General features: G+C 56.0%; 2 protein-coding genes across 5 annotated transcripts in view; one reads left to right on the plus strand and one right to left on the minus strand.

The window, feature by feature from the left end:
• Nucleotides 1-13,544, plus strand: part of HDLBP (high density lipoprotein binding protein) — an 88,872-nt gene extending 75,328 nt beyond the window's left edge. For all 4 annotated transcript variants that reach the window (XM_050751943.1, XM_050751945.1, XM_050751947.1 and 1 more), the window contains exons 18-28: nt 2,092-2,313; nt 2,476-2,694; nt 3,500-3,638; nt 5,603-5,757; nt 6,696-6,800; nt 7,029-7,163; nt 8,446-8,589; nt 11,846-12,031; nt 12,491-12,607; nt 12,794-12,922; nt 13,071-13,544. In XM_050751943.1, the coding sequence (XP_050607900.1) occupies nt 2,092-2,313; nt 2,476-2,694; nt 3,500-3,638; nt 5,603-5,757; nt 6,696-6,800; nt 7,029-7,163; nt 8,446-8,589; nt 11,846-12,031; nt 12,491-12,607; nt 12,794-12,922; nt 13,071-13,157 (1,638 nt within the window). In that variant the 3' untranslated portion in view covers nt 13,158-13,544. The remainder of the gene's footprint in view (nt 1-2,091; nt 2,314-2,475; nt 2,695-3,499; nt 3,639-5,602; nt 5,758-6,695; nt 6,801-7,028; nt 7,164-8,445; nt 8,590-11,845; nt 12,032-12,490; nt 12,608-12,793; nt 12,923-13,070) is intronic.
• Nucleotides 13,545-19,813: 6,269 nt separating this feature from the next.
• The window catches only part of ANO7 (anoctamin 7), a 40,571-nt gene continuing 36,290 nt past the window's right edge, over nt 19,814-24,094 (minus strand). The window contains exons 21-24 of the mRNA XM_050751995.1: nt 20,873-20,963; nt 20,347-20,466; nt 20,174-20,224; nt 19,814-19,942 (exon numbers count right to left, since the gene is read on the minus strand). Of these exons, the coding sequence (XP_050607952.1) occupies nt 19,886-19,942; nt 20,174-20,224; nt 20,347-20,466; nt 20,873-20,963 (319 nt within the window). The 3' untranslated portion in view covers nt 19,814-19,885. The remainder of the gene's footprint in view (nt 19,943-20,173; nt 20,225-20,346; nt 20,467-20,872; nt 20,964-24,094) is intronic.

Consider the following 24,094-nt stretch of genomic DNA (forward strand, 5'->3'; position numbering starts at 1 on the left):
GTGCGTTTGTCTTTTAAGTATGATTTACAGTAAAATTGACCATTCTTCAGGTATAGCTGAGTTTTACTTAACATGCAGACATGTGACCACAATAATCAAAATTCATTTTCATCACCTCTAAAGATTGCCCATTGAATTGCTGTTGTCCCTGTGTCAAAACCCATCTGTGGATATGTTTCCGGGCTCTTCTGGTGACACCAGACTTATGGGAAGTCTAGAAATCAACAGTGTAAGCCCTCTCAACTGGCTGCTCTACATCCCTTGGTGAATTAGCCTGTCAGTTTGTAGGAAAAAAGCATTTTCATGCTTTGATTGGGGTTGTGTTAAATCAAAAGATGAGGCTGGTGAGGACTGACAGCTCGGCACTCTTGACTCAGTCATTTCTCCATTTTTTTTTAGGTCTGTGATTCTTTATTGGTGCTTTATAATTTTTAGCATACAGAACCTGCACATTTTTATGTTCGACTTAGCAGATCTAACTGCTGTCATTCTTTTAGCGCTATTGTAAATGGCACTTTTTTTCCATTTCCAGTTGTTAGCACGTGGAAGTACTTGTGATTTTTGTATGTGGACTTTCATGAGACTGCTAAATGAAGCTCATGCATGTTAGTGCCAGTCACTTTTTTGTGAATTCTTTTTTTTTTTTTTTGAGACGGAGTCTCACGCTGTTGCCCAGGCTGGAGTGCAGTGGCGCGATCTCGGCTCACTGCAAGCTCCGCCTCCCGGGTTCCCGCCATTCTCCTGCCTCAGCCTCCTGAGTAGCTGGGACTACAGGCGCCCGCCACCGCGCCCGGCTAATTTTTTGTATTTTTAGTAGAGACAGGGTTTCACTGTGGTCTCGATCTCGTGACCTTGTGATCCGCCCGCCTCGGCCTCCCAAAGTGCTGGGATTACAGGCTTGAGCCACCGCGCCCGGCCGTGAATTCTTATTTTATATGTAACAATCACGTGGTCTGTGGAGTTGTGTTTCTCTCTAATCTGGAGCCTCATATTTCTTGTCTTTTTTTGTTGTTGTTGTTGTTGTTAAGATTGTATAGGTTGATTTTTTTGTCTTTATGTTTAACCAGCCTTGCATTTCTGGGTAATCCCTACTTGGTTTGGTGGTTTGTCTTTTACCATATTGCTGGATTGGATTTGCCTAATTCATTGCCTGATTTTTGACTAATGCGCTATTCGTGGGTGTCTTTGAAAAGTAGCAGAGTCTCTAGGTGGTATTTGGTGAAACCTGCCCTTAAAAGATAGCAAAGTTGTTATTTAGTATTTTTATGCTAGCACATTTTTCTTTGGTATTCTTGCTTGCGGGCCAGGTCTTGGGTCCAGAGAAAGGCAAGAGCTATCCTTGTGGATCTGAGTCACGTAGAGCAAGCAGCACACTTCTCTGTGTTCCCCTGCATGAGTCTGCCAAAGGCACTGGTGTCCACAAGTACAGTGTCCAGGGCCTTTCGAGGACCCTCATTTCTTGTTGCCACACAAGGGTGTTGTGCTACATGAGGCCTCTGAGGGCTGGTCTCTACCTATAGCCTTGGTTGGCTTGTGTCCCTCTGAGCTTGAGCTTGGGGAGTAGCTGGTTTTGTGGGGGCTGATCTGTAGCACTCGTGGGAGGACAGGAAGCCTGGCCCAGATTTGTGCGCGCTTGGTCTGGAAGCAGGTAGAAAAGTGGGAGCATGGGGCAAGCCTCTTGGGCAGCTTGCTTCCTGCTCTGCTGGGCACACCCCATGCTCCCCAGGACGTGCACTCTACCAACACATCGTGCAGCGCGCTGCTCCCTTCTCCCCCTGTGCAGATCAAAAATGGCTTGGAGAAGTTCGGTCAGTGCTTGTCAGTGGCAGGACCAGGGTTCTAAGCCTGTGTGTTCATTACCACCAGCATCTGATTGTTGTGGAAGAGAAGTATGTGTGCGGTCTGTCTGGGTATTCATCTGTTTATTCAGTGAGGTGTGCTGGCCCCATTTTGGGGGTATTGGTGCAACATCAGGACACTGGTGACAATGTAAGGGGAGCCTGACCTTGCTGTCCTTCAGGCCCTCTTGTCTTCCTCACTGTGGTCCAGGCATGTGGTGTCAGGCTAACAGAGCGGGATTGGTTTCTGCAGCAAACCAAGAGTTTCACTGTTGACATCCGTGCCAAGCCAGAATACCACAAATTCCTCATCGGCAAGGGGGGCGGCAAAATTCGCAAGGTGCGTGACAGCACGGGAGCACGCGTCATCTTCCCCGCGGCTGAGGACAAGGACCAGGACCTAATCACCATCATTGGAAAGGAGGATGCCGTTCGAGAGGCACAGAAGGAGCTGGAGGCCTTGATCCAAAACCTGGTAGGGAGCGGGCCGTGGCAGCCGACTCTGCCGGGGCCGTGGTGGGGAGCAGGCCTCGGCGGCCAACTCTGCCGGGGCCGTGGTGGGGAGCGGGCCTCGGCGGCCGACTCTGCTGGGGCCGTGGTGGGGTGGCTTATCTTCCATCTCTTCTTAACACTGCAGGATAATGTGGTGGAAGACTCCATGCTGGTGGACCCCAAGCACCACCGCCACTTTGTCATCCGGAGAGGCCAGGTCTTGCGGGAGATTGCTGAAGAGTATGGCGGGGTGATGGTCAGCTTCCCACGCTCTGGCACACAGAGCGACAAAGTCACCCTCAAGGGCGCCAAGGACTGTGTGGAGGCAGCCAAGAAACGCATTCAGGAGATCATTGAGGACCTGGTAGGCACTTGGGTGCTCGGGGACGGGTTCTCAGCCCCCAGTGGCCACTCACCAAAGCCATGTATGGGTGTTCCCTCCACCCTGCAGGCAGGTGACTCCCTCGTACGGCCCCGGAAGGCTTCAGAAGGGGCTTTCAGGTGCTTGCTCTTCTTTCCTCAGCCTGTCTGGCCTCCTTCCTGATAGTTGGTGAGAATTCTGCCTGTGAGAAGCACTTTAAAAAAAAAAAAAGAGAGAAGAAGAAGAAGGGGGGGGAAGAAAGCAAGAGAAAGAAAGAAAATGCAGTCTGTAAGGGGTCAGAAAAAATGGAAATGCAGTCTGTGTAAGGGGCCAGCTCACTCCTCCCCTCTGTGAAGGAAAGAAAATCGATTTGAGGGCATCCACGTGAATCCACAGGAAGTCACGAGAAGACGTGGTCTTTTTCTAAAGTAGTCTTCAGAGAGTGTCCCCTCCAGGTCACTCACCTGCCAGGGCCTTGGATGCCCTTTCTCTGATAATCAAGTCCGTTGCATCCTCATGGAGTCAGAGGCTACCCCAGGAGGTCCCACTCCCTTGGCTGAATTGGCCACCCCCCAGGGACGGCAGCTGGCCTTCTGGGACACATTTCAGAGGAGGCCCACCCCCTTAGACCTGTCCTGCTATCTTCCCTCCTCCCTGCGCCTGGAGCCCTGGACTCAGGAGAAGGGGAGCATCTGTGCCAAGTGGCTGTAGAGGACAGGGAGGAAGGTGGTGTGAAGAGTTCTGTAAAACTGGTCCTAAGGAATTTAATCTTTGTTGTTTTCTTTTTTCTTTGTGTACCTCCCTCCAGGAAGCTCAGGTGACATTAGAATGTGCTATACCCCAGAAATTCCATCGATCTGTCATGGGCCCCAAAGGTTCCAGAATCCAGCAGATTACTCGGGATTTCAGTGTTCAAATTAAATTCCCAGACAGAGAGGAGAACCCAGGTGGGTCCCCCATTAGCCCTGTTCTGCTTGTTAATAGTGGTGCCTCCCACGTGAGAGGCGGAGCTGTCGCACATACTGGTGAGGCTCTTTCCTGTCTCTGCTGGAAAACCATCTGTGTATGCTGGGGGCTTCCCGAGGTTTAGGGTCACTCCCTGGCCTTTAAAAGATGGACTATGTCAGTTACTGACAGAGTGACCAGGTGACCTTCACATGTCCTAGAAACACACAAGGTAGCGAGTCCCAAGGCAATGAGGAGCGTGCAGCCTCATCCTCGGGTGCCCCGAGTTCAGTCCCAGTGATTCTCATGATATCGTTTGGATCGCATGAGCCTGGTTGGAGAGCTTCCTCCTCCACACCTCCCTTCACTGTGGGGTGTCCCCTGTGAGGCAGGCAGCTGCTGCCTCTCGCTGGCCGGAGGGCACCATCCAAGTGGCTGGCAGTTCCTCTAGGAGGGCATTCAGCTCTCGGTACCCTGCTTGCCCCCAGCTCTGCTCATGCACCTGGTGGTGGGGAGGCGACCTGTGGGATGTGGGTGGGTTGCCGCTCTCTCACTTGCTCTGCATTTGTGAAACAAAAGGTCTGCTCTCCACTCTGTGTGTCAGGCTTGGCTGAGCTGTTTGGGCGGCAGGTGGCCCTGCAGCCTGCTGAGTTCACATAGCGTCATCTCTCTGGGCATCCAGGAAGCATGTCACACACAGCCATTCAAGCCCCTTTGTTTTCCTGAGAATACAGGCTGTTTTGAGTAGGAAACTAATAAACTCATACTGCACTCCATCTAGGTTTGACACTTCAGTGGTTATTTAAAACTTTAATTTTGATAGAATTTCACAGAATAGTAGACACGTCCTGATGTGTCACAGAACAGCATAGACACGTCCTGAGTGTCACAGAACAGCGTAGACACGTCCTGATCATGTCACAGAACAGCGTAGACACGTCCTGATAAGAGTTTCACAGAACAGCGTAGACACGTCCTGATCAAGTTTCACAGAATAGTGTAGACACATCCTGTGGCACCAGTTTCTTTTCTCAACTTCTCCCCTTTTACACACTTTTTTTTCTGAATGTAATTTTTAGACATGTCCCTTTATTCATGGTGGATATTTTCTTAGAACAAGGACATTCTCTTGCATGGTTCTAGCACATTTATCGGAATCAGATCTAACATTATATAACAGTAGTATCTAACATGTTATCAGTATTCAAATTTGCCATTTTTTCTCCTTCAGAAATGCCTACTTCCCCCCACCCCGGGATCACCCTTGATTTTAGGCGGGCGTCTGTCTGGCCTCCTGCTCGTTTATTTACATCACACACCTCCTGGGTTCTGTCTTAGTGATAATTATTGTTGTGGTGTCTATTTTGGTACACATTGGTGTCCCAGCGTCGTCTGTGGGAGCCCCTCCAGCTGCCTTCTGTGTCCTGTTCACACACCCTTCACTCCTGGGGCTCTCGCTTCCTGGCATAAGGAGCTGGCGCAGGTTTACCTTGGCCTTGTCCTTTCTGTCTCCCCTAGACCTCTCACCCGCTTCCCACTGCCTCTCCCGGGTGGGGCTGCATGCTAGCCACCTTCCCTGATGAGCCCTGCCTCACAGTCAAGCCCCACATGTGCAGTGGGCCTGCCCTGTGTTCCTCCCATGAATTAACTCATCTGATCTCACTGAAGCCTCTGCAGTAGTTGCTGTTAGCTTCATTTTCAAGGTGAATAAGGGAGACACAGAGCTCACGGCCCCCCTGCAAAGCCTTCAGTGTCCCTCCAGGTCTGGGAGCCCCCTTTGAGGCTGCTGTGGGGACAGCCTATCTGCTCTCCCTGCCCAGACCAAGACCTCTTGAAGGACAGGAGTGGTCTCCCCTCCCTTTTACCACCCAGCACCCAGCAGGTGCCTCACAGACGTGTGCATCTGAATAAGGCATGGGGTCTCTTCCAGCAGCTGTGAGCTGTCCCCTTTCCCCTTTCTCTCTAGTTCACAGTGCAGAGCCAGTTGTCCAGGAGAATGGGGACGAAGCTGGGGAGGGGAGAGAGGCCAAAGATTCTGACCCTGGCTCTCCAAGGAGGTGTGACATCATTATCATCTCCGGCCGGAAAGAAAAGTGTGAGGCTGCCAAGGAAGCCCTGGAGGTATGTGTCTGTGTGCCCTCCTGCACCCCCGCCAAGGCCCAGTCAGCAGGCACCTGGGGAGAGGCGTGGCCTGGATGGGATGGACGGTTGCCCAGTGGCAGTGGCAGTGGAGCTACCCATCTTGCTCCTACCACGTGCGCACGGGCTGTCTGGCTGTGCTCCTCAGCTGGACACAGAGTTTGGGGAGGCCACTTCCCTTCACCAGGCCTCCGGGTTCTACAGCCGCTTTCTGGGACAGCTGGGGATCCGGCCTCTCAGGCCCGTGGTGGGTGTGGGGGCTGTGGAAGGGTCTCAGTTGCAGGGGTTTGAATGTGACCTCCAGTTGCAGTGTCTCCCCCCATGTGAGTGGGGATCCTCAGGCCTAGCTCACCTGTGTGCTAGTCAGTGTTGAGTGCCACCTGCACATTGGATGCTGCTCTCAGTGCTGCGCTGCCACAGCACAAAAATAGTTCTCACATTGCAGGGGAGAGACAAGCAGTCAACACAGATATATCCTGTGGCAAGTGATGGTAAATGCTGTGGCAAGAAAGAGCAGGTTCTGGAGGCGAAGGGCGGTGGGGGAGACAGGGCAGGGAAGGTAAGCAGCGGTCCGAGGGTCCCTCGTGACACCTCTTGGGTGTCGGTCAAAGTCATCCTGACCCCAAGGATGTGCCAGCAGTCAGGGCCTCTCTTCCTACGTGGACCTGAAGGGGCTGCTGTAATTCAGGAGGGCAGGCTTCAGTGAAGGGTCTGGAAGTTTTGTCTGTCAGCGTTATCCTAATGCAAATCTTTTCCCATTCTTTTCTATTGAGTTCAAGGCCCTGGAGGCATGTCAGGTGGGGTACATTGCTGTTGTCAGAGGGCTGTTTGCTTTGTGTTTCATGGAGCCCCGTTGCTGAGCTTACAAGGTCACTCATCTCCCAGCTCCCATGGCCTAACCGTGACCATCCTCCATGCAGGCACTGGTCCCCGTCACCATCGAAGTAGAGGTGCCCTTTGACCTTCACCGTTACGTTATCGGGCAGAAAGGAAGTGGGATCCGCAAGATGATGGACGAGTTTGAGGTAGACCCCTTTCCCGGGAGGCCGTGTCACAGGAGCGGCCTGTCGCATCCTCTCCTGAGCGCCAGTATCCGTCCTCAGCTTCTTGTTGACTCTGCCTCCTCCTGCTCGGATTGAGCACTGGCTTCCTTCATGGCGGGTGGGCTTCCCTCTCACTCCTGGGTCCCAGGGCCAATGGACTCCTCCTGTTCTCTGGGGTCCCAAACATCAAGTCAGCCCCTCTTCACGTAGGTGAACATACATGTCCCAGCACCTGAGCTGCAGTCTGACATCATCGCCATCACGGGCCTTGCTGCAAATCTGGACCGGGCCAAGGCTGGACTGCTGGAGCGTGTGAAGGAGCTACAGGCCGAGCAGGAGGACCGGGTGAGCAGGAGGTGGCCAGGGCGCTGCCTGGAGCCATGGTGCTCAGCTCTGGGCACATGTCAGAATCTAGGGGAGTTCTTCGAGATCCCAGAATCCCAGTTACATCTGGGTGGCTGGAGGTGAGACGCAGGCAGTGCCAGGATGCAGTCAGCATCCAGAGGTCTTGCTGTGGAACTAGCTAAGAGCATGGAACCTTTCTCTTTTTCATATAAAAGTGACAAAGTTGGACTTCTGTGTAAATTTGCAGTTCCTCTTACAACCAAATCAGAAGGTACCTCAGACCTACAGGAAAGGTCCGGGTTGCGAGAGACCCCCATGTAGTGAGGATGAGCGTCAGGGGACCCCCACTGACCTCTAGCACAGGGTGGTCAAAGGGCGAGTGACTTCCTGGTAAGCAGGGATGAAACCCCCAGCCTCTGGCAGGGCTGATGTTGGAGGATTGTGTGAGTGAGGCAGCGCTGCAGACGGGAAGGATTGTGTGAGTGAGGCAGCGCTGCAGACGGGAAGGATTGTGTGAGTGAGGCAGCGCTGCAGACGGGAAGGATTGTGTGAGTGAGGCAGCGCTGCAGACGGGAAGGATTGTGTGAGTGAGGCAGCGCTGCAGACGGGAAGGATTGTGTGAGTGAGGCAGCGCTGCAGACGGGAGCAGGGGTTCTGGAAACGTGGAGCCAGCTTGCCCGGTGGGTGGTGGCTTGCTGAGGGGTTGGCTTTCCACTCCTCCCATCAGCACATCGAGTCTGGTGAATGGGGTGGAGCTCGTGAACCTCACACGGTCTCAGTGTACCCCTGCGTGGACTCCAGGTTCTGTCCTGCAGCCTAATCATACCTGTAGCCTTTGGGCCTGGGTGTTCAGGGGCTGTGGCTGCCCCCTCTTCTTGGTCTGCCTCTGCCCCAGCCCTAAAAAGATCCAGAGCATTTCTATGCATATCCATCAGACCCGTTTGACAAATGAGGAGGGTAGGGCCCCAAGCTCATCACACTGCCCGCTCTGTCAGTTCCCGAGTACGATCCTCGCAAGTGGCCGCAAGCCCTCTTTTGAAGGATTTATAGACCTCCTTGTGGAGCAGCCAAGTTCCCTGGTTCTCGCCATTAGCAGACAGTGGACGGTGGCAGGGGTTGGACCCGAGAAGCGGCAGACCATTCCGGACCATGGGTTACAGAACACTGCAGCCTCTCTGCTGTCCTGTGACCGGGGCAAAAGGGGGCATGGGGTCACGGTGGGTCAGCTTAAGACCAAAAAGCTCTGTGTTCTTTGCCTCATTCTCGCTCCTTTCATTTGTAGGCTTTAAGGAGTTTTAAGCTGAGTGTCACTGTAGACCCCAAATACCATCCCAAGATTATTGGGAGAAAGGGGGCAGTGATTACCCAGATCCGGCTGGAGCACGACGTGAACATCCAGTTTCCTGATAAGGACGATGGGAACCAGGTGAGAGCCTCGGAGCGCATCTGGGACAGAAGCGCTTGTTGACCTTTGTCGTGACTTGGGAGCAGTAACCAGATGTGCCTAGATGGGGGTTCGAGGGCCAAGTTGAGAGTGGCGAGTCTCTGAGGACCTGATTCTGGCTTGAGGTTTGGGCTATGTCTTGGCACTTGCCGGATAGGTGCGGTCTCTGGCACCATGTATCATCTGGGGCCTGGGGCCTTTTCTCCTGTGTCGCCTTCTGGAAAATGAGCAGGAGCTCCAGCTGGGTCCTTGATCAGTGGTACCTCCAGGTGTAGCTCCGGGCCTCTCTGAGGCTCCCAAGGGCTCGGGGGCTCAGGTGGATGTTTCGCTGCAGCCCCATCTGTAAACACCGTTGTGCTTGCCGGATGGTCCTTAGTAAACTCTTCTTGTTACTTCCTCCAAATTGCAGTGCCACCCCCCTGCCACTGGCTCTCATGGCCTCCTTGCCTCGCTCAGAACAAAATGAAAGGCAGCCTCATCCCCTCTCTGGGCTCTGCCACCTGGCATGCAGGGCAGCCCCACCCAACACCCCCATGTGTGTCTGGCTCCCTCTTGCATACACATGGCCTTCCCAGGCTTGGTCTTTCCTGGCATCCTGCCGGGGTGTCTGCTTCCTAGACGTGTCCAGCACAGCTTTGCCCACAGTGGGAGACTAGCAAGCCTTGGTGACCACGGTTGTGCTGGCGACCAGAAACAGTCAGCAGACCCTCTGGCAGCAAAGCCCCTCCCCGCCTCGCTCCCACTGCCTCTGGCAGCAAAGCCCCTCCCCGCCTCTCGCTCCCACTGCCTCTGGCGGCAAAGCCCCTCCACACCTCTCGCTCCCACTGCCTCTGGCGGCAAAGCCCCTCCCTGCCTCGCTCCCACTGTGGGCATGCTGCCCAGGGTTTTCCGTGGCTTCACCTTCCCCTTCTTTCTCCCCAGCTTCTTGTTTCCTTTTGGATCTTTGAGTCACACACACCCCAGCCAGGCCAGGAGGGCCCACCTGCACCCTGCCTCCTCCGGCTCCCACATCCTTTTCTCTCTCCAAGTACATTTTTAAATTTCTAATCTTGATCTTAAGAGTTTAGCTCTTTTTTTTTTTGAGAGAGTCTTGTTCTGTTGCCCGGCTGGAGTGTAGTGGCACAATCTCGGCTCACTGTAACCTCCATCTCCCAGGTTGAAGTGATTCTTGTGCTGCAACCTCCCAAGTAGCTGGGACTACAGCTGTGAGCCACCACTCCCAGCCCAGGAGTTCAACTCTTTTAAATCTCTCACCCTTATTGCCCTTTATTTCCCTCTACTATTCTATATAATTACCAATTTTAAGTCATTATAGGTGAGGTGCAGTGGCTCACACCGGTAATCCCAGCACTCTTGGAGGCTGAGGCGGGTGGATCACCTGAGGTCAGGAGTTCAAGGCCAACCTGACCAACATGGCGAAAGCCTGTCTCTCCTAAAAATACAAAAATTAGCCAGGGGCGGTGGCTGCGCCTGTAATCCCAGCTACTTGGGAGGCTGAGACATAAGAATAGCTTGAACCCAGGAGGTGGAGGTTGCAGTAAGCTGAGATCACGCCATTGTGCTCCAGCCTGGGCGACAGAGCGCGAGACTCCATCTTTTAAAACAAAAGTCATTATTTAGCAGTTAGACTATTCTGTCTAATACACCATGAGCCAAGTGGGGTGGAGCCGTCATTTCTTCAGGGCAGCTTTTTCCTGTGAGCTGTGCTTCTGTTCGTGAGGTTCTGTGCCTGGCAGCATGCAGGTGGTGCCTGAGGCTGTCAGCTCTGCTGGGCCACGTGTGGGTGGGGCTGCTGCCTCCCGCTCTGGCATTTTGCTTCACTCTGGACAGAACCTTCTTGGGCTGCTGCTCTGTTGTCTCTAGGTTGGGGGCTCTGTCGCCCAGGCTGGAGTGCAGTGGCGCAATCTCAGCTGACTGCAACCTCCGCCTCCTGGTTCACGCCATTCTCCTGCCTCAGCCTCCCGTGTAGCTGGGACCACAGGCGCCCGCCACCTCGCCCGGCTAGATTTTTTGTATTTTTAGTAGAGATGGGGGTTTCACCGTGTTAGCCAGGATGGTCTCGATCTCCTGACCTTGTGATCGGCCCGTCTCGGCCTCCCAAAGTGCTGGGATTACAGGCGTGAGCCACTGCTCCCGGCCTAGGTTGGATCTTTCTGCTCGTTTCCTTCCCAGGCATTTGTCCCTGTCCTCTAGTCCTGTTGTGTGGTGGTGCTTCCGTGTTGTAGACGTGTTGTTTTCACCGATTGTGGGTTACAGGTGTTTTGTTACCACATTTCCTCTGTGCCCTGAACTGTCTGCTTGGTCTGCTCGTCTGCCATCCCAAGTCTGGTGGTGTCTCCTGTCCATTTGTATGGCCCACGGCAGGCCTGAGCCGGCGGGAGCTCTGAGGGAGGGTGGGCTCGCTGTGGAATGCCAGCCAGCCGGCCTCCAGCACAAAGATGCCTCCAGACTGTGGCCCACGTGGGCAAAGCAGCAGGAAGCTGATGGGCTGGGGCTTTGTCCTTTTTTTTTTTTTTTTTTTTGAGATGGAGTCTTGCTCTGTTGCCCAGGCTGGAGCGCAGTGGCGCAGTCTCGGTTCACTGCAAGCTCCGCCTCCCGGGTTCACGCCATTCTCCTCCCTCAGTCTCCCAAGTAGCTGGGACTACAGGCGCCCGCCACCTCGCCCGGCTAGTTGCTAGTTTTTTGTATTTTTAATGGAGACGGGGTTTCACCGTGTTAGCCAGGACGGTCTCAATCTCCTGACCTCATGATCCGCCCGCCTCAGCCTCCCACAGTGCTGGGACTACAGGCGCCGCCACCTCGCCCGGCTAGTTTTTTGTATTTTTAGTAGAGACAGGGTTTCACCGTGTTAGCCAGGATGGTCTCGATCTCCTCACCTCCTGATCCGCCCGCCTCGGCGTCCCACAGTGCTGGGATTACAGGCGTGAGCCACCGCGCCCGGCCGGGGCTTTGTCTCGGCCCCGCTGTCCTTGAGTCCAGAGTTCTTGCCTGTCAGTGCCTCTCCTTTGTCTTTGAGGACAAATGTCCTTTTTCGGCCTGTAATTCTCTGTCTTTCGGGTGGAGTCTGGGAAGAATCGGGAGCTGAGTGGACATTGGTGACTCTGTTTTACATCAGCTGTTATGTTGCTTCCACCTTCTCTCTCCTGAGCTGTTTTCCTTAGCAGCGGGGGCTGGCTCTGGCCCCTGCCGGGAATCCCAGTGAGGCATCCCCTTTTCTGACTACTTTCTCCCTTTGTAGCCCCAGGACCAAATTACCATCACAGGGTACGAAAAGAACACAGAGGCTGCCAGGGACGCTATATTGAGAATTGTGGGTGAACTTGAGCAGATGGTTTCTGAGGACGTCCCGCTGGACCACCGTGTTCACGCCCGCATCATCGGTGCCCGCGGCAAAGCCATTCGCAAAATCATGGATGAATTCAAGGTGAGCCGGCTGGAAGCACAGTGGGTGAGAATCCCTCTCTCACCGGGGCGCCTGGCTGGCCAGAAGAAAGGGGAGGGCATGGCCTTCCCCTCAAGATGATGAGGCCACAACCCCAGGGCTGGCAGTGGAACTGTCCTCATGGACACCACAGGTCAGCGCAGGCGATGGCCTGTGTGAGGCATCCCCGTGACAGCTGCCTGGCGAGCTCCTCTGTGGGTGGGAATTTCACGCAAGAGCGTACGTACAGTGCGTGCTGCGGCCCTCTGTCTGCTGTGAACCGGGTGCTCCCGAGACGCACCTAACTTGGTGTGGTGATGAGACTGACTAACTTCAGAACAACTCTGAAACCAGATTTTAAAATGTTTGCTAACTCAGAAAATGCTTCACTAGAAACAGACACGTAATTTTAACGCTTTTCCTCGCTCACAGCCCCTCATCTGCCGTTGTACCTCCTTCCAGGTGGACATTCGCTTCCCACAGAGCGGAGCCCCAGACCCCAACTGTGTCACTGTGACGGGGCTCCCAGAGAACGTGGAGGAGGCCATCGACCACATCCTCAACCTGGAGGAGGAATACGTGAGTCTGCCTGGGCCTTAGAGCCCGGAGGCACCCTGGCACGTCCACGGGCCTGAGGCCCAGCCAGGAGCTTCAGGGGACAAGACAGCACTTGTGTTTCCAGAGGCAGGCGAGGTGCGGGGTGAGCAGGCGGGCGGGATGCTGGGGGTGCTGGGCAGACCCTGTCTTCCTGTCCTCTGCCTGTAGCTGGCCGACGTGGTGGACAGCGAGGTGCTGCAGGTGTACACGAAACCCCCGGCGCACGAGGAGGCCAAGGCACCTTCCAGAGGCTTTGTGGTACGGGACGCGCCCTGGACCGCCAGCAGCAGTGAGAAGGTCGGACGCCGGCTTCCGCCCTCCTGGGTCCCAGGGCGGGCGGGCGGGCGGCGGGCGGGCTCGGTGTCCCGAGGGGGGCAACTGCGTCGGAAGCTGCTTGCGAGTCGGGGAGCAACCCCTCCTGAAGCTGTGTCCTTTCTCTGCACAGGCTCCCGACATGAGCAGCTCTGAGGAATTTCCCAGCTTTGGGGCTCAGGTGGCTCCCAAGACCCTCCCTTGGGGCCCCAAACGATAATGATCAAAAAGCAGAAACCTCTCCAGCTGCTGACCCGAACCCAACCACACATGGTTTGTCTCAATCTGACCCAGCGGCTGGACCCTTCGTAAATTGTTGACGCTCTCCCCCCTTCCCGAGGTCTCACAGGGAGCCCAGTGCCTGGCTCTGCGTGCGGCCGCTCCTCCAGGCCTGGCTGTGCGCTGCCCACTCAGGACCTGCTCCACTGTTTAACACTAAACCAAGGTCATGAGCATTCGTGCTAAGATAACAGACTCCGGCTCCTGGTCCACCCGGCATGTCAGCCAGCACTCCGACCATCACCAGAGCTCCGCAGCTGTGGCTAGGATTCGACTTCCTGTGTCATGACCTCAGGAAATAAACGTCCTTGACTTTATAAAAGCCAAACGTTTGCCCTCTTCCTTTCCCACCTCCTGCCCATTTCCCGTGGTCCAGACCGTCCTGTTGGTGGAGTGCAGTCAGCCGCCTCCAGCTGCCAAAGCACCTCAGCACAGGTGTCCGCAAGGAAGACCTGGCTCTGGACAGCAGGAGGGCGGGTTCCTGGAGCTGGGGGGTGACCTGAGAGGCAGAGGGTGACTTGGGTTCTCAAGCAGTCCCGATTTTACCTGCCGTGGGGTCTGAAAGCACCAAGGGTCCCTGCCCCTGCCTCCACTGCCAGACCCTCAGCCTAAGTCTGGTGAGTGGAGCCTGGAGGCAAGGCAGTAGGCACCATCTGGGTCCCCTGTGGCCGTCAGAGTGTCTGCTGTGATTGAGACGTGCACAGGATGGGGGAGGTAGGGCCTTACGCTTATCCTCAGTGGGGGCAGTTTGCCTTAGATGACAGCTAGGCTTTTCTTCACGCCACCTGCAGCCCCTGCCCGCCCCTGCCCTAGATGCCGTGTTCAGTTGCCTTCTTTCTACCTCAGCCGGCGTGGAGTGGTCTCTGCAGTTAGTGCCACCCCACACACTCATCTCTTGAGACGTTTCTGGTGGTTGTGGGTTTCCCGTGGAGCTGGGGGTGGGCGCCATGTACCAAAGCTGGAGGCTGGCGCTTTCCCTCAGCACAGGTGGGTCAGCGGCCAGCAGGCCCATCCAGAGTGGGAGTGGGCACTCCCACCCCACCCACAGGCCGTCCAGATGTGCACGCCAGCCCGTAGGAGCAGGTCCCGGGTGATTGGCAGTTTTCACGGTCCAGGGCCAAGAGACGATGGCATGTGGCCTGGAGCATGAGGTAGAGCAGAATGCAGACCACACCACTGGATGCCGAGAGCCCCTGCTCTCCGAGGGAGGCATCTGTGTCTTGCTGTGAGGGCCGAGGACGGGGCCCCAGTCTCTGGTTTTCTGGTCTTCCCATCCTTGTCTCTGTCCCCCACAGAGGTGACAGAGCTGCTGGCGAGTTGTCCCAGGTATTTGAGTTACGGAAAAGCTGACTGGCGCCCATCCATCTCCCAGCCCTTCCCTGGGGACAGTCGCTTCTGCCTTGACACCTCACCCCCAGTGTTTCTATCAATTGAATAACTCAAGCTTGGTCATCTTCAGACTCCGGAATTCCTGAGTAGACCCAGAACGGCTTAGCCCAAGTCTAGCTGCATCTGCCTCGGCAAGTCCGCATTTGCTCAGGCAGCCCTAATCGGGCCTGTTCACAGGAATGGTAAATTGGATCGGAAGGAACATTTCCTCCAACTTCACAGGTTAGGGTGACCGTGGCTTAGGAAACGGAAGGAAAGCGAGGCACTTTTCCGCCTTTCCCGGGATCTGTCCCCTCCACCTCCACGGGGGAGGCCGCTGGGGGAGGGACTGCCACCTCTTCCCTATCTGCGTGAGTTCTGGAACTCTGTCCTGTTCGCTGCTTGCTTCCAGCTCCCTCCAGTCTCCATCCCAGCGGGTTCCTCCTCTGTCTTTTCTATAATGTCCTAAAACATCCGGCCCCTACGCCCCCAAAGGTAAATTTTAATTTTCCCCCAAATTTTGCACATCTCTGTATGTCACTCTATGTCTCCGACGCAAGCCCTTTCCTACACTGTTTAGGCTTTTCTCTCTTTTCCTTTGGGTGGTGGTTGTAAGGGTGATGAAATGACGGTCCCCAGCCTGCCTCCCTGAAGCCTCTGTGCTGTCGGGAGAGCCCTGGGCAGGGATGAGACTGGGGTGAGGCGTGTGTGTGCTTTTTCTCTTGTCGGATGTCTTCCATATTATCTGTTTCCATAGCTACAATCCATCCCTTGGCCTTAACTTTGGAATTTGGAGATTATATGCAAACATGTGTAAAGGCTCATGAATATGGATGACACTGGAATTTTATAAATTCTAAAATAAAACCCGAAACCAGATGTAGTGTGCTGGGACTCATTTTGTCATGCTGCCGCCTATGTGTTCCCTTTCTCGTCACCCTGGAGTGGTGACTGGCATCCGTGGGTAGTTTGTCTTTGGTGTGATTTTCTCAGCAGTTCTCAACACTGTGTTCAACGGCCCCTTGAGAGCCACATTAAGGGAGACTCAGGTGTGGTCATGGCAAGAGGGTGGCTGCCTGTCCCTGTCCTCTGGCCACCAGCCAGTCAGCAGCTGCCCTGCAGCCCTCCTCGTTGAGGGTGGACAACTGTCCTTGTGGAGCAGCACCTGCCACTCCCTTTCAGGACTCTTGCCAGCCTCAGTGGCATTCCTGGCACCCTGGACCCAGCTCATGAGTTATGAGGAGCTGAGTTAGGGGGTGGGGGGTGCAGGCGGAGTCCTCGGCTGGAGGAGGAGGGAGGGGTGTTGAGTGGGAGGAGCCACCCCAGGCTCCTGAGTGGCAGGAGATAACCGGGAAGAGTCAAGAGGGAACTGGTGTCCCTGCTGCTGACTGGGCTGGTCCCCACCTGGGAAGACGGGTGTGGCAGCTCCTCTTAAAGCCAAACATGTTGGCGGGGCACAGTGGCTCATGCCTGTAATCCCAGCACTGTGGGAGGCAGAGACGGAGGATCACGAGGTCAGGAGATTGAGACCATCCTGGCTAACATGGTGAAATCCCGTCTCTACTAAAAATACAAAAAATTAGCAGGGCGTGGTGGGCACCTGTAGTCCCAGCTACTCGGGAGGCTGAGGCAGGAGAATGGTGTGAACCCAGGAGGTGGAGCTTGCAGTGAGCCGAGATCGCGCCCCTGCACTCCAGCCTGGGCCACAGAGTGAGACTCCGTCTCAAATTTTTTTAAAAAGCCAAACATGTTTACCCTGCCCCAGCAGTTCTGTTGGACCCTAAATATGCAAAACCCCCAGCAGAGCGCGCCCGCACCCACGGCAGGGCACGCCCGCACCCACGGCAGGGCACGCCCGCACCCCACATCAGGGCACGCCCGCACCCACAGCAGAGCGCGCCCGCACCCACATCAGGGCGCGCCCGCACCCCACATCAGGGCGCGCCCGCACCCACGGCAGAGCCCGCCCGCACCCCACATCAGGGCACGCCCGCACCCACGGCAGAGCGCGCCCGCACCCCACATCAGGGCACGCCCGCACCCACGGCAGAGCCCGCCCGCACCCACGGCAGAGCCCGCCCGCACCCACGGCAGAGCCCGCCCGCACCCCACATCAGGGCACGCCCGCACCCACGGCAGAGCGCGCCCGCACCCACGGCAGAGCCCGCCCGCACCCCACATCAGGGCACGCCCGCACCCACGGCAGAGCGCGCCCGCACCCACGGCAGAGCCCGCCCGCACCCCACATCAGGGCACGCCCGCACCCACGGCAGAGCGCGCCCGCACCCACGGCAGAGCCCGCCCGCACCCCACATCAGGGCACGCCCGCACCCACGGCAGAGCACGCCCGCACCCACGGCAGAGCGCGCCCGCACCCACGGCAGAGCACGCCCGCACCCCACATCAGGGCACGCCTGCAACCCCGGCAGAGCACCCGCACCCCACAGCAGAGCACGCCCGAAACCCCAGCAGAGCGCGCCCGCACCCCCGGCAGAGCACGCCCGCACCCACGGCAGAGCACACCTGAAAATGACCCAAACCAAACATGAAGCAGCCCAGCAGCGAGGAGGGGCTGCCACGGATGCTGGGCACAGATGGAGCTCGCGCAGTGTCCCACGGCAGACGCCAGACAGCGTCCCCAGTCCCATCCCTGCTTGGTGGCCAAGGTGCTGGCTACTCTGGATGGGAGAGGGTCACAGGCAGGGTAGGGCACACGTGGGCATCGGGGCCCTGGATGGGAGAGGGTCACGGGGTAGGGCGCACGTGGGCATCGGGGCCCTGGATGGGAGAGGGTCACCGGGTAGGGCGCACGTGGGCATCGGGGCCGTGGATGGGAGAGGGTCACCGGGTAGGGCGCACGTGGGCATCGGGGCCCTGGATGGGAGAGGGTCACCGGGTAGGGCGCACGTGGGCATCAGGGCCCTGGATGGGAGAGGGTCACCGGGTAGGGCGCACGTGGGCATCGGGGCCGTGGATGGGAGAGGGTCACAGGCAGGGTAGGGCACACGTGGGCATCGGGGCCCTGGATGGGAGAGGGTCACAGGCAGGGTAGGGCACACGTGGGCATCGGGTGATGTGAACTTGCCTCTGACCCACATGCTGGTTACAGGAGTTTGTTCACCTGGAAGCCTGTGTGACCTGAGCATTTTCTTACGTTTCAATAAATTCACCTTAAAACTTTGGAGTTTAAGACAGCAACAATAAAAAGCAACCAGCGGGAAGGAAGTACATGTGGGTTTGTAATCCGCACTCTGCTGAGTGAGAGCACACGTGGAATGGCTGAGCGGGGTCCCCGTCTGTGTAAAAGTGTCCGAGGTTCCCACCCCGGGGCCTGTGTGCTGTCCGCCATGCTCTGGCCGGTGGTGTCCAGCCTTGGAACCCCGTGAGCCCCTCATTCCTGCTGGAAGAGCCCTTACATGGAGGCAGAGCACAGTGCTCTTAAGAAGCAGGTGAACAAGTAGCAAATCCTAAAGAAATGCCACAAGCAAGCACGCTGCCCTCAGGCCAGGCATCGCTGCGGGTTAAACAGGACGCAGGTGAAGATGTTCAGAAGGAGGCCTTTTCTATGGAGTAAGTTTGGCAGTACTCATCAGAGCACATTAAAACCACATACTCTGGGCCGGGCGTGGTGGCTCACGCCTATAATCCCAGCACTTTGGGAGGCCGAGGCGGGCGCATCATGAGGTCAGGAGATGGAGACCATCCTGGCTAACACGGTGAAACCCCGTCTCCACTAAAAATACAAAAAAATTAGCCAGGTGTGGTGGCGGGAGCCTGTAGTCCCAGCTACTCAGGAGGCTGAGGCAAGAGAATTGCTTGAACCCGGGAGGCAGAGCTTGCAGTGAGCCGAGATCGCGCCACTGCAATCCAGCCTGGGCGACACATCGAGACTCCGTCTCAAAAAAAAAAAAAAAAAAAAAAACCATATTTTTTTTCCCCCGAGACACAGTCTCACTCTGTCGCCCAGGCTGTAGTGCAGTGGCACGATCTCGGCTCACTGCAAGCTCCGCCTCCCGGGTTCAAGCAATTCTCTTGCCTCAGCCTCCTGAGTAGCTGGGACTACAGGCGCCCGCCACCACACCCAGAATAACTTTTGTATTTTTAGTAAAGACAGGGTTTCACCATGTTGGACAGGCTAGTCCCGAACTCCGGACCTCGTAATCCTCCCGCCTCGGCCTCCCAAAGTGCTGGGATTACAGTTGTAAGCCACCACGACCGGCCAAAAACCACATACTCTTTTTGACACTTAAGTGCCACTTGCAGAACTCCAAGGAAATCAATACAGACGAGCACAGACCCATTTGTCAGCAAGGGGACGGTTACACTGGGAATGCTGTGGGGCGGCAACAGCCAGGGGAAGATTCATGTGGCTCCTCAGCACAGGGCAAAACCGCACGTCACGCTGCGATCCAGGGTGGAAAACAATTACGTACAAACACACAAACTTCTAGAGGAAGAGCCACCAGATGTTACAGGTATCCATGTTTCCTCCTCTCATTCCAAAACCTCCCCCATTTGGGTGCTTGTGTTCCTCCCCGAGGAACAGAGAGAAAAACAGCAAGCGGGGCCCTGGGCCAGGGGCCAGGAGCTGGGAGAGGGAGGGAAGTCGGGCAAGGATCAAAAGGACACGTTTAATTGCCATAGAAGACAAAGACACACTGTCAGAGGCTGCCTATGGTGGCTAGGGGGCAAGAGGAACCTGATTCAAGAAACAAGCATCCAGAGGACCCAGATAATTGGGAATGGAGGGAGAGGGTGAACGGACCCTTGCTGTGGCCCGGGACACAGAGGTGCAGGGTCTGAGAGCTGGGGCATGTGGGTGATGTCCCTGCGCGGACAGGGCAGGAAGAGGCGGGTGGGTCCAGAGGACCCGAGGGAGATAGGCCCTGTGCTCTGCAACATTCGAAGGTCAGCAGGTGTAAGAGGAGCGGGTGATGCGGCCAGGGGCAGTGAGGACCACAAAGCCCACCGGCCTGATGAGAACTGTTGTGTCCAGGGGTCTGGGGAGGCCACCGAGGGACAGGGGGCCTTGGGTGCAGGGGCCCCTTGGGCTTATGTCTGGGAACGGGAAACAAAGAGGGCCTTGTGAGCTGACAGTCCCTCCCTGCTGGGGATGGAGTGACAGGTGCTCTCAGGAGAGAAGCTGGCGCTGGGGGGAAGCAGGCAATGTGCCCAGAGATGAGGGCACGACAGCAGCCAGCGGTTCACACAGCCATTGCCTGAGGGAAGAGGAGAAGGACACGGTTCACAGGGCTCAGCAGGGGCCGCTCCCCTAAGGGCCACCAGATGTCCTTCCAGGCGTCACTGCCGCAGCTGGCTGGCTTTGGGAACCCTGAAGGGTGTCCAGTGGGGGCTGAGCTGGGGAGAGGGTTGGGGGCAGGGACAAGCCAGACTAGGGCCAGGAGCAGGCCATGGCCACAAGGCACAGTGGGCAGCTGGGCAGGGCCCTGTGACCTCAGGAAGTGCACGGGGCAGGAGTGCACGGGGCAGGGGTGCACGGGGCAGGAGTGCACGGGGCAGGGGTGCACGGGGCAGGGGTGCACGGGGCAGGGGTGCACAGGGCAGGGGCCTGGCTGCTCCCAGACTTGCCTCTGAGCCCTGGTGCTGCTCATCCTTTGCTCCGTTTGTTCCAAAAAGAGCCTGTCGCCAAGAAAGGGCAGCAAGAGGAAGAGGGATGTGACTCTGTGTCCGGAGGTGCAGCAGCCACTGACAAGGACAGGGAGAGGGCTGGGGGAGGGCGAAGACTGGGCAGTGCAGTTCACCTCATTCTCAGCCAGCGCCTGCTTAGCCAGGTAGTACTCCCGCTTCACTTTGATCCCCACAGACTCTGGGATGTCAGGCACCAGGAGGTCCAGGAGCCGGCCGATGGAGAAAACCACATGCTGGGAGCAGAGGAAGGTACTCACCCCACCCAAACGCCCAGAGTGGCCTTCACAGGCCCAGGCAGGCCAGGGCTCCAGCACCTGCTCCCAGCTGTGGGTGGAGCTAGAAAGCAGCTGTGCAAGAAAAGGAACCCCAGAAGGGGCAGAGGCCACCCCAGCTTTTGTGGCCCTGGAGCTCCTGTGGAGACACCCACAATGCCCAGGCACGCATGTCCACACCACAACCTAGGTTTGAGGCCAGGCAGGGAAAACGCAGGTGCAGAGAAGAGCTCTGATTTGACCAAGATGACAAGATGACACAGCAGGAAGTGATCGCAGCGACCCCTCACCACGTGCTCGAATTAGGCAAAGCACAGGGTGGGGGCGTCATGCCATGGATGGGAGAACCAGCAGGTGCCCCGGCTACCTCAAACACAATGACGAAGGCCAGGCGGATGGCAAGAAGATTCCAGTAGGTCTGGGAATAATGCCCATCGTCATCCCGGAAAGCCCGATACCTGCAGCAGACACAGGACTCAGTAGGTGGAGCCAGGGCGGAGCGCTGGCTGGGCAGGGGCCTCTGGAATTAGCCTGTCTCCCCTTTTCCCGCCGTTTCCCTCTCAGATCCCATGTTCCAGTCCTGGCTCTTCATCGAGGGTGCCTGGAATGGGGGTTATCCCCAAACAGGACACTCTGACGATACCTGTGACCGGTGGGTGCCAGAGGCAAATGTGCTGGACATTGGGCTAAACTGGACCCCCTCCCAGTGGAAACGCTTCATTTTCTAGCAGATGTGACAGGCCAGTAAGTCTGTGCTTCTATGGATGACGTCAGTCTACTTATAGGGTGAAAACGCGCTGCCTGCTGGCCTCTGTGAGATCAGTACCTGCTCAGACTGTCCCTGCCCGCAGTGCCCTCCCTCCCTAGCATAAGCCACCCTCGGCTTCACTTGCTATTTCAGACTCTGACATCTTCCTGTGTCTCTGTCACATGGTCAAGATGTGACATTCCATTTTCTTTTCTTTTTTTTTTGAGACGGAGTCTCACTCTGTCGCCCAGGCTGGAGTGCAGTGGTGCGATCTCGGCTCACTGCAAGCTCCGCCTCCCGGGTTCACGCCATTCTCCTGCCTCAGCCTCTGGAGTAGCTGGGACTACAGGCGCCCGCCACCACGCCCGGCTAGTTTTTTGTATTTTTAGTAGAGATGGGGTTTCACCGTATTAGCCGGGGGGGGGGTCTCGATCTCCTGACCTCGTGATCTGCCCACCTCGGCCTCCCAAAGTGCTGGGATTACAGGCGTGAGCCACCGCGCCCGGCCCCATTTTCTAATATAAAGTTACATGTTGCACTCCATGAAAACCATTACCAGGACCAACTTTGTAGGAAAAGAAAAAAAAAAAAAAAGAAGAACCAAATATTGAAATTTAAAAATAAAAATCCCTCAAATGAATGGGATGAACTTTTAAGTGGCTAGACACAGCAGAAGAGAGACTGGGGACGGGGAGACAGTGACGATGAGACCACCCTGCAGGCAACATAGCATAGTCGCCACCGGGGGAAGTGGGCCACAGCCCAGTGGGAGTCCCGATGACAGTGGACGAGCAGAGAAGCTTCGCTGGAAGGAGTAAGATGGAGACATTTCCAGAACTAAACAAAGACGTAACTCTTTCAGCTGGGCGTGGTGGCTCACGCCTGTAATCCCAGCACTCTATTTATTTATTTATTTATTTATTTATGAGATGGAATCTTGCTCTGTTGCCCAGGCTGGAGTGCAGTGATCTCAGCTCACTGCAACCTCCGCCTCCTGGGTTCAAGTGATTCTCCTGCCTCAGCCTCCTGAGCAGCTGGACTACAGGCCCGTGCCACAAGGCACAGCTAATTTTTTGTAATTTTAATGGAGACGCAGTTTCACCACGTTAGCCAGGGTGGTCTCAATCTGCCGGCCTCAGCCTCCCAAAGTTCTGGGATTACAGTCATAAGCCCTCGCACCTGGCCATCCCAGTGCTTCAGAAGGCTGAGGCAGGTGGATCACTTGCGGTCAGGAGTTCGAAACTAGCCTGGCCAACATGGTGAAACCTCCGTCTCTACTAAAAATACAAAAGAGTAGCTGGGGGTGGTGGCAGGCGCCTGTAATCCCAGCTACTCGGGAGGCTGAGGCAGGAGAATCGCTTGAACCCGGGAGGTGGAGGTCACACTGAGTCGAGATCAGGCCACTGCACTCCAGCCTGGGCGACAAGAGCGAAACTCCCTCTCAAAAGAAAAAAAAAAGAAATAATCCCTTCCCTAGGCCAAGTGCAGTGGCTCAACACTTTGGAAAGCCGAGGGGGCTGATCACCTAAGGTTCAGAGTTCGAGACCAACCAATGTGGTGAAACCTTCGCCTCTACTAAAAATACAAAAAAAAAAAGTTATCTGGGTGTGGTAGTGCATGCCTGCAATCCCAGCTACTTAGGAGGCTGATGCACGAGAATCACTTGAACCGGGAAGCGGGAAGCGGAGGTTGCAGTGAGCCCAGATCATGCCACTGCACTCTAGCCTGGGCGACAGAGCGAGACTCCGTCTCAAAAAAAAAAAAAAAAAAAAAAAAAAAATTGCCGGGTACGGTGGCTCACACAAGGTCAGGCGGATCACAAGATCAGGAGATCGAGACCAGCCTTGCTGATACGTTGACACCCCATCTCTACTAAAAATACAAAAAATTAGCCGGGCGCGGTGGCAGCGCCTGTAGTCCCAGCTACTCGGGAGGCTGAGGCAGGAGAATGGCGTGAGCCCGGGAGGCAGAGCTTGCAGTGAGCCGAGATCGCCACTGCACTCCAGCCTGGGCGACACAGTGAGACGTTGTCTCAAAAAAAAAAAAAAAAGAAAGAAAGAAAGAAAGAAAATATGACAGGCGTGGTGGCTCAGGCCTGTAATCCCAGCACATTGGGAGGCCGAGGTGGGCAGATCACCTGAAGTCAGGAGTTCAAGACCAGCTTTGCCAACATGGTGAACCCTCATCTCTACTAAATACGCAAATACGAGCCAGGCATGGTGGTGGATGCCTGTAATCCCAGTTACTCGGGAGGATGAGGCAGGAGAATTGCTTGAACCCAGGCGGCGGAGCTTGCAGTGAGCCAAGATCGCACCACTGCACTCCAGCCTGGGCAGCAGAGCGAGACTCCGTCTCTATAAATAAATAAATAAATAAATCATTTCCCTTGATTTGTTTCAGCAGCAAGCATCTGTCAAGGTATTGCTTTCGCTTTTTTTTTTTTTTTTTTTTTTTTGGAAACAGAGTCTCATTCTGTTGCCCAGGCTGGACGGTGACGTGCTCTCAGCTCACTGCAACCTCCACCTGCTGAGTTGAAATGATCCTCCTGCTCCAGCCTCCAGAGCAGCTGAGATTACAGGCGTGAACCGCCACACCCAGGTGTTTTGTTTTGTTTTGTTTTTGGGATGGAGTCTCTCTCTATCGCCCAGGATGCAATGCAGTGCAGTGCACTCGGCTCATTGCAAGCTCTGCCTCCCTGGTTCATGCTATTCTCCCGCCTCAGCCTCCCGAGCAGATGGGACTACAGGCGCCCGCCACCACACCCAGCTAATTTTTGTATTTTTAGTATAGACGGGGTTTCACCGTGCTAACCAGGATGGTCTCCATCTCCTGACCTCATGA

Source organism: Macaca thibetana, chromosome 12 (assembly GCF_024542745.1).
Source record: "Macaca thibetana thibetana isolate TM-01 chromosome 12, ASM2454274v1, whole genome shotgun sequence".
NCBI lineage: Eukaryota > Metazoa > Chordata > Mammalia > Primates > Cercopithecidae > Macaca > Macaca thibetana.